Below are 11439 nucleotides of genomic sequence, written 5' to 3' on the forward strand. Positions count from 1 at the left end.
CAGTGTTTCAGTCCATCTTATTGAGGGTCTTCCTCTTTTTCAATGACCCTCTACTTTATCAAGCATAATGATAACATGTCCAATGTATGTGAGATGAAATCTCACCATCCTTGCTTCTAGGGAACATTCTAGCTATAACTCTTCCAAGACACATTTGTTCATTCTTGTGCAGTTGATGGTGTAGTCAGTGTTCTTCACTAACACCGTAATCCAGAGGCATCAGCTGTTGATCAGTCCTCCTTATTCATTGTCCAGTTTTCACATTTATATGAGATGATGGAAAATGCCATAACTTGGGTCAGGGGCACCTTAGTCCTCAAACTGACATCTTTGCTTTTTAATACTTTAAAGAAGTCTGTGGTAGTTAATGTTATGTGTCAACTTGTTATGAGTAATGGTTTGGCAGACATTGGACTGGGTTTTATTCCATAACGTAATATAATGTAATCACTACCATAAAGAGTTCCAGTGTAATCTAATCACCTCCATGATGAGATCAATAGGAGCAGCCAATCAGTTGAAAGGAGAATTTCCTTGGGGCTGTGACCTGCCTTCAGTATATGAATGAATGTTCCAGCAAGACTCTCTCTCTGGGTCCTACATTGTATTCTTCATCATTTGATCTTCGGTTCTTGGGATGTGTAGCCTGTCACCTGACCTGAAGGTTAGGGTATTTGCCAGTTCCCATAGCCCCATGAGCCAGCACATGATCCATTGGTTTTGAGTTTATCAGCCCCAGCAACCATGTGGTCAGGTGAAGCCTCTAGCCAGATTTGGGACTTGCCAGCCTCCACAACTATGTGAGTCATTTCCTTGAATTAAATCTCTCTCTGTGTATTTGTATATATACATGCTTTACTGATTTTGCTCCTCTGGAGAACCCAGCGTAAGTCAGGATCTTTTGCAGCAGATTTGCCCAGTGCAGTCCAGTCCATTTCAGCTCACTGATGCCTAGGTTATTGATCTTTATGCGTTCCATCTCAGTTTTGATGACTTCCAATTTTCCTTGATTCGTACTTTGTACATTCCACATTCTGATTACTATGGATGTTTGCAGCTGTTTCTTCTATTTTAAGTCATGCCACATCAGCAGATGAAGGTCCTGAAAGCTTTACTCCATTAACGTCACCAAGTGACTCTCCTTTGAGGAGGCAGCTTTTCTCTACACGTATTTTGAGTGCCTTCCAAACTGAAGGGCTTGTCTTCTGGCCTGTATAAGGCAGTTCTGCTGCTATTCAAAAGGTTTTCACTGGCTAATTTTTTTTTCAGAAGTAGATCACTAAGTTCTTCTCAGTCTGGAAGCTCCCTAAAATCCCTGAAATCTGTCTACCGTCCTTGACCCCGTTGTTATTTGAAATGCTGGTGGCATAGCTTGCAGCCTCACGGAAACAAACAAGCCACAACAGTATGAGAAACTGACAGAGAAGTGGAGGTGCAACTTAATAAGGTTAATTTCAACATCTTAATTTTCTGGGATCTTTAATGCATCAGTTTTGGTATTTTGTCCAGTTTGCTTCATTGATCTCTTATTGTCTTGTATTTCTTAATTTTCATCCAACTTTAAAGACTTTGACTGACATTCCTTTTTTAAAACATGGAAATGTAATTACATTTTTAGCTTAAGAGATCCTCTGGAAATTTATGCAGGTTTAGTCTTGTTATAGGTAGATTTTCTTTGACTCATGTCTGTTCTTTTTCACATTCAAGCACATAATTATACATGTCATCTAACTCCTACATCTCTGATTAAAATCCATTCTGATAGCATAAATTTATCCTCTAATCAATAATCCTTACAGGTACTCATTAACACTCTTGCAAATTCTGCTCAGAATGTCCACAAGGTCTCTGTTCCTTAACATTACCCCTAACATCTTCACTCTCTCTTGCTTCACTTAAAGCAAGAATTTATACTCTAAACTGGAATGCAGCTTTGAAGGACCAGCTGATGTTAGATAACTAAGGAACATTTGGATTTTAGGTATTTAAACATCACCTGGGGTATTATATATTAGTAGGAAAATGTCTGTATTAGTTTATTTAGCAGTTTGAAGGGGTGGAAAATGGAAAGAAAAATTACCTGAGTGAGTGAAATTTGCTTGAATATCTTATTTGTGTGTCACTTCAATAATATACTATGGAGTCTAGTAAAATTAGTGGAAAGTAAGAAAACATGTAATCATGATTCAGGGTGGCACTATGCTAAGCACTGTCTGAGAATGCTCTGTAGTCACAGAAGCACAATTCTAGGACCTTGATATCTAGAAGACAGTCTCTGGGTGGTGCTAATGGGTAATGCACTCAGCTGCTAATGAAAGTTTCAGAGGTTCAAGTCCACCCAGGAGTGACTGGAAGAAATGTCAGGCAATTTGCTTCTAAAAACTCAACCATTGGAAATGTTATATGGAGCATAGTTCTGTTCTGACACACATGGTTCACCATGAGTTGGACTTGGCTGGATAGCAATTGATTTTCTGGTCACATCTAGGAAAGATCACTTAACTACTGTACACAACGGTACTGAGAAAGAAACAAACCTTTTGAGACAAAGTGCTTGTCATCACTTATGATGAACTTATGGTCTAGTAGTAGAAATTTGGCATACACAGATAACTAGTGTGTGCCTTTTAGAGATAAAACACAAAGACAAAGACTCTAGCAAGTACTGATAAGACCATCATTGAGGCCATTTGTTACCTTTTGTCTTTTTTGCTTTATAATTTGTTCAGAGAGAATGGAAAGTCTCATAAGGGGGCCTCATGAATGCTTGTTCTGTCTCAATCCTGTGTTAACTGAGTAAATTGTCACTTAGACTTCAAGGCACTAGTGTAGAAAAGCCTAGTTATTTTTATTAGTCCACATTCATTCTTCATCTTTTTTTATTCCTTTACATCATGAAGACAAAATTTGTTTGCTAAAATTTGGTACCATTTTTCAATCTCTAGGATTTACTTGAATTTGATATTTTCATGTTTTCTTCCTTTCTCTTATTTTTGAAGAAAAGAGAAGGAAAGGCATTCCCTCTTAAATTTTTCTTTTAATCATCTTTCATTGTTTACATAATGAAGTAACAATAGCACCACTGCCTCCACCATTTTTCATATCTCAGAGTGCTTTTACATACCTTTTCTCATTTGATGACTACAACAATTTTGTGAGCTAAGACAGGTATCTTCATTTTATAGATGAATGAACTAAGGTAAAAAAGTAATATTTTCCAGTGATTTTTTTTTAAAGTCAAAATTACGCAAAATTACTTGTTTTTGGCTGAAGTGAATGGAAGAATTTGGCAAAATTTTGTGACTGACAAGGCATAAAGTGTGAACAGACTGCCGTGCTAGTTAGTATAACAGTTTTTGCAAATTCATTTCTTAAGTAGGAGAAGGGTTGGATTTTAAAAAATACACACTTATTCTTTTTTTCTTAATTCCTAAGGGTGCCTTTAGTCGTCTTGACCCAACTGGAGAATTCGAGAAAGAAATGATTACAAGAATTCCCTGTGGTCGGCTAGGAACTGTGGAAGAACTTGCAAATCTTGCTGCTTTCCTTTGTAGTGATTATGCTTCTTGGATTAGTGGAGCAGTGAGCATTATTGTTTTTCTTAACTTTTTGGGGAGCAGGCTGGGGATTGGGCACATATTAAGCACACCTAAAAATGCTGAATGAAACTATGACTTAAAATATTTACTTAGCTGTAAATAATACTGGCATAGCATACTACACAAAAACATTTTCTACATACTACTTTGGTGAGTAGGAGCTCTGGTAACATAGTGCCTAAGGCATTTGACTGCTAACCAGAAGGCTGGTGGTTCAAACCCACCAGCCACTCCTCGGAAGGAAGGTTGGGCAATCTACTTCCATAGTGATACTGCCTCGGAAACCCAAGGAGGGGTCGCCATGAGTTGGGGCCGACTCGACGGCACATAACAACAACAACAACAAGATGGAACAAGTGGTCTCTTCTCATCTGGAGCAAAGAAGGATGAAGAAAACCAAAGACACATGGAAACAATTAGTACAAGGGTCTAGTGGACCATGTGAACCTCAGCCTACATGACCATGAGACCAGATGAACTAGATGGTACCTGGCTACCACTGTCAACCACTTGGAAAGGGATCAGTATAGGAGATCTTGGATAGGGTAGGAGAAAAATGTGGAACAAAACTCAAAATCATAAAAAAGACCAGGCTTACTAGTCTGATAGAGACTGGTGAAACTCCCCAGACTATGGCCTCTAGTCACCCTTCAGGCCTGGAATTGAACTTATTCCCATAGCTTCCATCAGCCAAGTAAGGTAAACATTTACACCAGTTAGGTACACTCCTTAAAACTATTAACCATTGGAGATTTGCACCAGGAAATAGTTCAAAGGGCAGGAATGCAAAGGAAAGAAGGACACAGGGAAAGGTAACCACAGGGAGGAAGTGGGAAGAGAACTGTTACATTATGGGGATTGTAGTGAATGTCATGAAACAAAATGTGTATGAACTGTTGTATGGAAAATGAATTTGCCCTGTAAACTTTCACCCAAATCACAATGAAAAAAACTAGTGTATATATTATTTAACCTATAAAATTAACTCATGGATAAACTAAATTAATTTTATTGAGTGCAAGTTGTCATGGTAGACATACCTTTAAGCTGATCTTAAAGATTGGACAATTTGAGTTTGTGGACATGCTAGAAAGAGGATTCTAAATAGAAGTAAGTCAGTTCAGGTTTAATCTTCAGTTTTGTCTTTTAAATTTGGGCTTTGATTGTGCCAAGGAGATATCCCATCCATTTATGATGGGAAAATGGCTAATAGTTTATTTCAGAGTTTTTAATTTTTTTTTTCCTTCAGGTTATTAGATTCGATGGTGGAGAGGAAGCATTTATTTCAGGGGAATTCAACAATCTGAGCAAGGTAATGCCATTTTGTATATATAATAAAATATTGGCAGCTAGGATACTAAGCTTTAAAAACATGTGAGAACACATTAAATTGACATTTTTGTTTTGTCTTAGGTCTCTAAGGAGCAATGGGACATAATCGAAGGACTGATCAGGAAGACCAAAGGATCCTAGGGCCACCTGGTGTTCATCCTTGATTACAGAAAAAGTCAGTGTATAGAACTAATCCAGCAGTTTCTACTCTTTTAAGTTTTTGCAAATCTAATAAATTGTTAATTGACAAGCATATATTGAGTGCGCATTATATGCTAGGTCCAGTGGTAGACATTATATATTCAAAAACTGTATATTCCCTTTAAGAAGTTTGTAAAAGAAAGAGAGAGAATGGATGAGGGTTTTGATAGAAGAAAATGGGTTTACAAGTATACATAAGGGGAAAGGTATATGGAAAAATCAAGAGAAATTTCTTGGAGGTAGTAGCAATTGAGTTACATATTAAATGATACCTATTGTTATGAAGCCCAAAAGAAAGAAACTAGTGAAGATCCATTAAATTTGATGGACTCTGCCTTCCCAGTATTTCCCTTTCATTGATCTTTAGCTGGCTCCTTATTAAGTCAAATTTAAAATGTTTACCAATACCTATTTCATAGCCAGCATTTTATCTGGTAGTAAGGATAAGAAAAAATTCCTTGTCCTCTTGAAACTCATTATCCAATAGGATAGAGAGATCTATAAATAATTATTTTATGATACAGTATGATAAGTATTAGTGATGCTAAATGTTGAAGAGGAAGTATGTCATTCTGTCTCCAGAGTTTTATGGAAAATGATTCCTGGGAGGTAGCATCCCATCTCTGTATTAAAAGAAGAGTAGATTTCCTTAGGTAGAGAAGAGGAATATAGCTTATAAAATATTTTTGTGGGTAAGTTAATTCCATTTCATTTTTGGTCTAATTCATTACCCTGAGAATTAAATAATAAGCAAGCCCCACTCTCACGTTTACGTAACTTGAATTTTAAGCCTATTGTTTTGTTATTTTTAAAAAATTGCTTTCATCAAAGTCACTCAAACATGCTCACTGGATTGTCTCCATTGCCCAAATTATCAAGAGAGGTGACTGGCTTCCGTCTTCTCTCCTCTAAATAGACCTGCAAAGGAATACAGCTTTAATTGGATTGATGTGCTTTAAGCCCCAAAGGGAAACCCTTATTTGTGTTGACAGGGAATTGTGTATACAAATCACATTTATTACACTTAATTGTGTTCATAAATGGGTAAATTTATAGGTTTGAAACAAGTTCCTTGTTACTCCCAATTACACTGGCTTTCACTGACATTTTATGTTAATATTTTTCTTCACATTCTGTCAGTGAAAATACCCAGTCTCCATTTTATCTTTCAACACCAATCTCATTTCCTCTCACTCATCTGTATATTTTTTAAAATTATTAATATCTCTTACAGTATAAAGAAAATAGGTTTATAGTTCTATGGCCTTGGAGAAGTGTCCTCATTTCTTATTTTATCTATAAAATTCAGGACTGTCATTTCTGCCTCTCCAGGATTTTTGTGGATTAGGGTCTTTAGATTAGTTTTTATGCAGGTTAGTTAATACACTCAGCTGCTAACTGAAGGAATGGAGGTTTGTGTCCACCACGAGGTGCCTTGGAAATAAGGCCTGGCAGTCTCCTTCTGAAAAATCAGCCTTTGAAAGCCCTATGGAACACTGTTCTACTCTGACACGTGAGGTCACCGTGAGTTAGAATGAACAGCCACTAAAGACAACAAGCAAGATGAACAAAGTAAAACACTTGTAAAACGTAAAACAGGGAAGGGAAAAATGGAGCCCTCCTGTCCCTTTCTACTGATTTATTTTTAAGACATGGTTATCAAGGTAAAACATGAGAATGTAGAGGAAGAAAGAAAAAAATAACAACTCACTAGCTCTGGTAGCGTAGTGCCTAAGGCACTTGACTGCTAATCAGAAGGCTGGCGCTTCAAACCCACCAGCCACTCCTCGGAAGGGAGATGGAGAGATCTACTTCTGTGGTGATACTGCCTTGGAAACCCAAGGAGGGGTTGCTAAATGGCACATAACAACAACAACATGTATTCCTGCAGTCCCAGCTCCAAAGCTCACTTCCTACAGCAACTGCTTTCAACTATTTCTTTTACTTCTGGCATTATACTTCCATTTTTAAAAGCAACATTCATATTTTGCTATTTCTTTCTATTTTAGAAACTTTGTTGACTTTCATCTTCTATGAATGATGAAAGTTTAGCTCTCCTATTCCATTTCTATACCTACCCTCCACCTCCCACCAAACACACGTGGATATACACAAACTCTCTCTACTTTCTGCCTATATAACCATGTGTCTATTTTTGGTTAAATTCGTATTTGGTGTTTACATTTTGATAAGTTTATAAATTTTGTTATTTTTTCTCAATGTCTTTTCCACATCTTACCTCTCAGTTTTTTAAACATAGTTGTAGTTGTATTATGAATCAGATCCTGCTTTATTCATAGATATGATTTTTAGGATTCTGTTTGCATGTGTTGTTGTTGTTATGTGCTGTCGAGTCGGACCCGACTCATAGAGACCCCTTCTTGGGTTTCTGAGGCAGTATCACTATGGAAGTAGATTGCCCAACCTTCCTTCTGAGGAGTGGCTGGTGGGTTTCAACCGCCAGCCTTCTGGTTAGCAGTCAAGTGCCTTAGGCACTACGCTACCAGAGCTCCTTGTTTGCATGTATCATAATTTATTTAAATCTTAGTTCTAAGCATTAGATTATTTTTATTTCTTAGTGTTGTAAATAAACTGTGATAAACAGTGTACACCGAAAAAAAAAAAAAAAAAAGAAATTCACTGCCGTCAAGTTGGACCCGACTCATAGCAACCCCTCCCTGGATTTCCAAGGCGGTATCACTACAGAAGTAGATTGCCCAACTTCTCTTCCAAGGAGTGGCTGGTAGGTTTGAACCACCAGCATTCTGGTTAGCAGTCAAATGCCTTAGGCACTGTGCTACCAGAGCTCCCCAAACAGTGTGCAGAAAATATTGTTAATATTTGGAATCCCTTCCTTATGATAGATTTCTGGAAGTGGTAGTATTAAGGAAACACTATGAGGCATTTCCTACCATTCATCTGATGCAGAAAGCTAAAAAGAAGATTGAAGGAATACCTCCTCTGAGTCCTGGTTCTCTTGCACTAATAGAGGAGTTTATGCTTAAAGTAAGATGGGGATTACTGGTAATAATGTCACCAGTATTACAATTAATAAGCAAAAATGGAACACCTCCAGGAAATGTTTCAGGTGCAGCTCTTACAACCTCTGTTTCCTTATTGTTCTTGTGGAAACTAAGCAGCAAGAATTTAAGTGACTTTAAGTGATAGCATTTTAGAGCTGGGAAAGTCTTAAGCCAGTAAAATGAAACCAGTTGCTGTTGATTGACTCCAGCTTCTAGCCACCCCATGGATGTCAGTATAGAACTGTGCTCCAGAGGGTTTTCAATGACTGATTTTTGGAAGTAAATCACCAGACCTTTCTTCTGAGATGCCTCTGAGTCTACTCCAACCTCCAGCCTTTCAGTTAGCAGCCAAGCTTGTTAACCATCTGCACCACCATGGACTCTGTTAGAAGCCTTAACCAAAAACTCATTGCCGTTGAGTCAGATCCAACTCATAGCGACCCCTCCTTGGGTTTCCGAGGTGGTATCAGTACGGAAGTAGATTGCGCAACCTTCCTTCTGAGAAGTGGCTGGTGGTTTGAACCGCCAGCCTTCTGGTTAGCAGGCAAATGCCTTAGGCACTAAAAGATACTAATTCTCAGCCCCTTTGTTTTTCAGATGAGGAAATGGAGAGTCAAGGAAGTTAATGTGACTTTTGCCAGGTCACACAGGTTTTCCAGCTAGACCTAAAGCTCACATCTGCCCTGATTGGACCAGTTTCTTGGCATTTTCACTTGAAACAAGAGACAGTAGCAGAATCTTTATGAGGTAGTTATATTTTAAGAGCCTTCAAAGGAAAAAAAGCCCATTAGTTTTTTAAGCCTTTTAATTGAAGGATGACATCTAAAAGTGCACAAATCATGAATTATCACAAAAGGAACACACCCTGTAACCACCACCCAGACAGGGAAATAATAGCACCAGCAATCCAGAAGCTTCTCTCATGTCCCCAATCAGAACTCCTTCCTTCCTTCCTAAAATGAACCACTGTTTTTATTTCTAACACCAAAGTAGGAGCTCTGGTGGCATGGTGCCCAAGGCATTTGATGCTAACCAGAAGGCTGGCAGTTCAAACCCACCAGCCACTCCTCAGAAGGAAGGTTGGGCAATCTACTTCTGTAGTGATATAGCCTCAGAAACCCAAGGAGGGGTCGCTATAAGTCAGATCTGATTCGTTGTCAGTGAGTTAGAACACCAAAGTTCTTGCTGCTTTTTAAATTTATGTAAATAGAAACATACAACATGTGTTCTTCTGTTTCTAGCATTTTTCTGGGTAGCAATTGTTTATGCATTCTCACTTCTACATATTGTTCCACTGTATGAATATATCATAATTTATTATTTGGTGGGCACTTGGGGTTGTTTCTAGGGATTGTGACAGATACATTGCTGCTGCCAGCATTTTTGTTCTTATCTTTTGCCGCAAATATATACACATTTCTCTGTTGGGCTGATAATACCAAGAAGTGAAATTTCTGGGTTACAAGGTGTGCATATGTTCAAGTTTATTAGATACTGTCAACTTGCTTTTGAAGTGCTTACAATTTAACCTCCCACCAAGCAGTGTGTAAAAGTTTCCTTTGTGCCTCATCCTCACCAGGACCTAGCTTTCTTGTGTGTTCCATCACCCAGCATTCTAAACCTCTTTTAGCTTTTCTGATGAATGTATGGTAGTTAGCTCTTTCATTTTTATTTACATTTCTCCTGATTACTCATAAACTTGATTGCTTTTTATATTAGACTTTTAGAAATCCTTTTATTTGTGAAATACCTGTTCAATTTTCTTTCATATTTTTTTATTGGTTCTGTGGTGTAGTGTGTGAGGCATTTGGCTGCTAACCAGAAAGTTGGCAATTCAAACCCACCAGCTACTCTGTGGGAGGTAGATGAGGCAATCTACTTCCACAAAGATTTATAGCCTTAGAAATCCAAAGGGGTAGCTATAAGTTGGAATCTACTCGATGGCAGAGGATTCTTTTTATTATTATTTATATATTTTACATTTATTTTAGCATTACATTTATGCATTTTGGATGCACACCTTCTCAGTTGTAAGTGTCTTCTCCCACTTGGAGGTTTGGTTTTTTCCATTCTCTTAAGTGTTTTTCATGAACAGAAGTTATTAATTTTAAGAGTCAATTTTTTAAATCTTTTTTCTCATTTATAATTGATAGTTAAAAAATCTTTCCATACATGAGGCTCATGAAGATATTCTCCTGTGTTATTGTCTACATACATTTCACATTAGGGCGATAATAGCTCTGGAGTGAATGGTGTGTTACAGTGTGAGGTAGGTGTTGTACTAGTCTGCCCCTTTCAGACTCATTTTTCACCTTTTGCCCTGTTATCTGCCTCAGGAGGCTGTTCTATCGCTTATATGTAAATGTGTCCAATTTAACTGAATTATAGTTGGTATTAGATTCATGACCATTATTACTATCAGCTCCATAGGAAGTCTCTTGAGAGATACTCCCCTCATGCTTCTTCTTCTTTTTTTTTTTTTTTCCTTTCCTTTTCCATGCTGTCATTGTAAGAGTGCCAAGCCTGGTGTAGGTTTTTTTGTATGTATTGTAGCAAACAGCTCTTTTTCCACAAATGAAATGTAGGGAAATTCTGTAGGCTCCTCCTATTCCTTTGGAAAAAGTTATGAAGAGATATTTGACTTTGTTAGTTGGCAAAAAGGTGGCAATATCTGGATTTTTTCTTACATTTCTTTGTAAATCTTAATGTCAGAGGCACCCCTTAATCCAGTAAGGCATCCAGTAATTCATTGAGTTGGGGCTGCATTTATTTAGGTTTCTTAGGCTGTAATAATGTGAGCATCTTACCTTCCCACCTGGTTTAATCACAGAATATATGTCAACTGACATTTTTTAGAAAAAGCAAAAATACAAGAGATGAAGGTTATTCTCCTCTTTATTTATTCTTAGTAGTTAAATTCAGCCTAAAGTCAGTGCTTCCATTTACACACTAGAGGCAAAACCTATCTACCACTCACTTAACATTATTTGGTCAGTTTTATTTTTGGCAGATCTCCTTTGCTGTTCATTCTTGGGGGAAAGAGATAGTTCTTATTTATTTATTAATTTATTTGTCTTGAGAAAGTCAATGTTGAATTTACAGAATGGAGGCATTCAAGCTGATTCCAGAATCATCATCAAGTCTTTGGTGGTACCTTTGTAGATTTTACACAGTCACATCTCTCATGGCTCCCTACTTCACAGTCAAACAATCAGAGAACACCATCATAACATGTCAGCTATAACCAGTACAGAATAGTCTACCTACAAATAAGTGAAATTGTG

The 11439-nt window shown here is 37.6% G+C and overlaps 1 protein-coding gene across 1 annotated transcript in view; it reads left to right on the forward strand.

Annotated features, from left to right (window-relative positions):
* DECR1 (2,4-dienoyl-CoA reductase 1) overlaps positions 1-5072 on the forward strand; it is a 42431-nt gene extending 37359 nt beyond the window's left edge. Inside the window, exons 8-10 of the mRNA XM_007948739.2 lie at positions 3436-3582; positions 4849-4911; positions 5013-5072. Of these exons, the coding sequence (XP_007946930.2) occupies positions 3436-3582; positions 4849-4911; positions 5013-5072 (270 nt within the window). The remainder of the gene's footprint in view (positions 1-3435; positions 3583-4848; positions 4912-5012) is intronic.
* The last annotated feature ends 6367 nt before the right edge of the window (positions 5073-11439 follow it).

The sequence above is a fragment of the Orycteropus afer genome, unplaced genomic scaffold (genome assembly GCF_000298275.1).
Source record: "Orycteropus afer afer isolate SDZICR_OR568_19922 unplaced genomic scaffold, OryAfe1.0 scaffold00222, whole genome shotgun sequence".
Taxonomy (NCBI): domain Eukaryota; kingdom Metazoa; phylum Chordata; class Mammalia; order Tubulidentata; family Orycteropodidae; genus Orycteropus; species Orycteropus afer.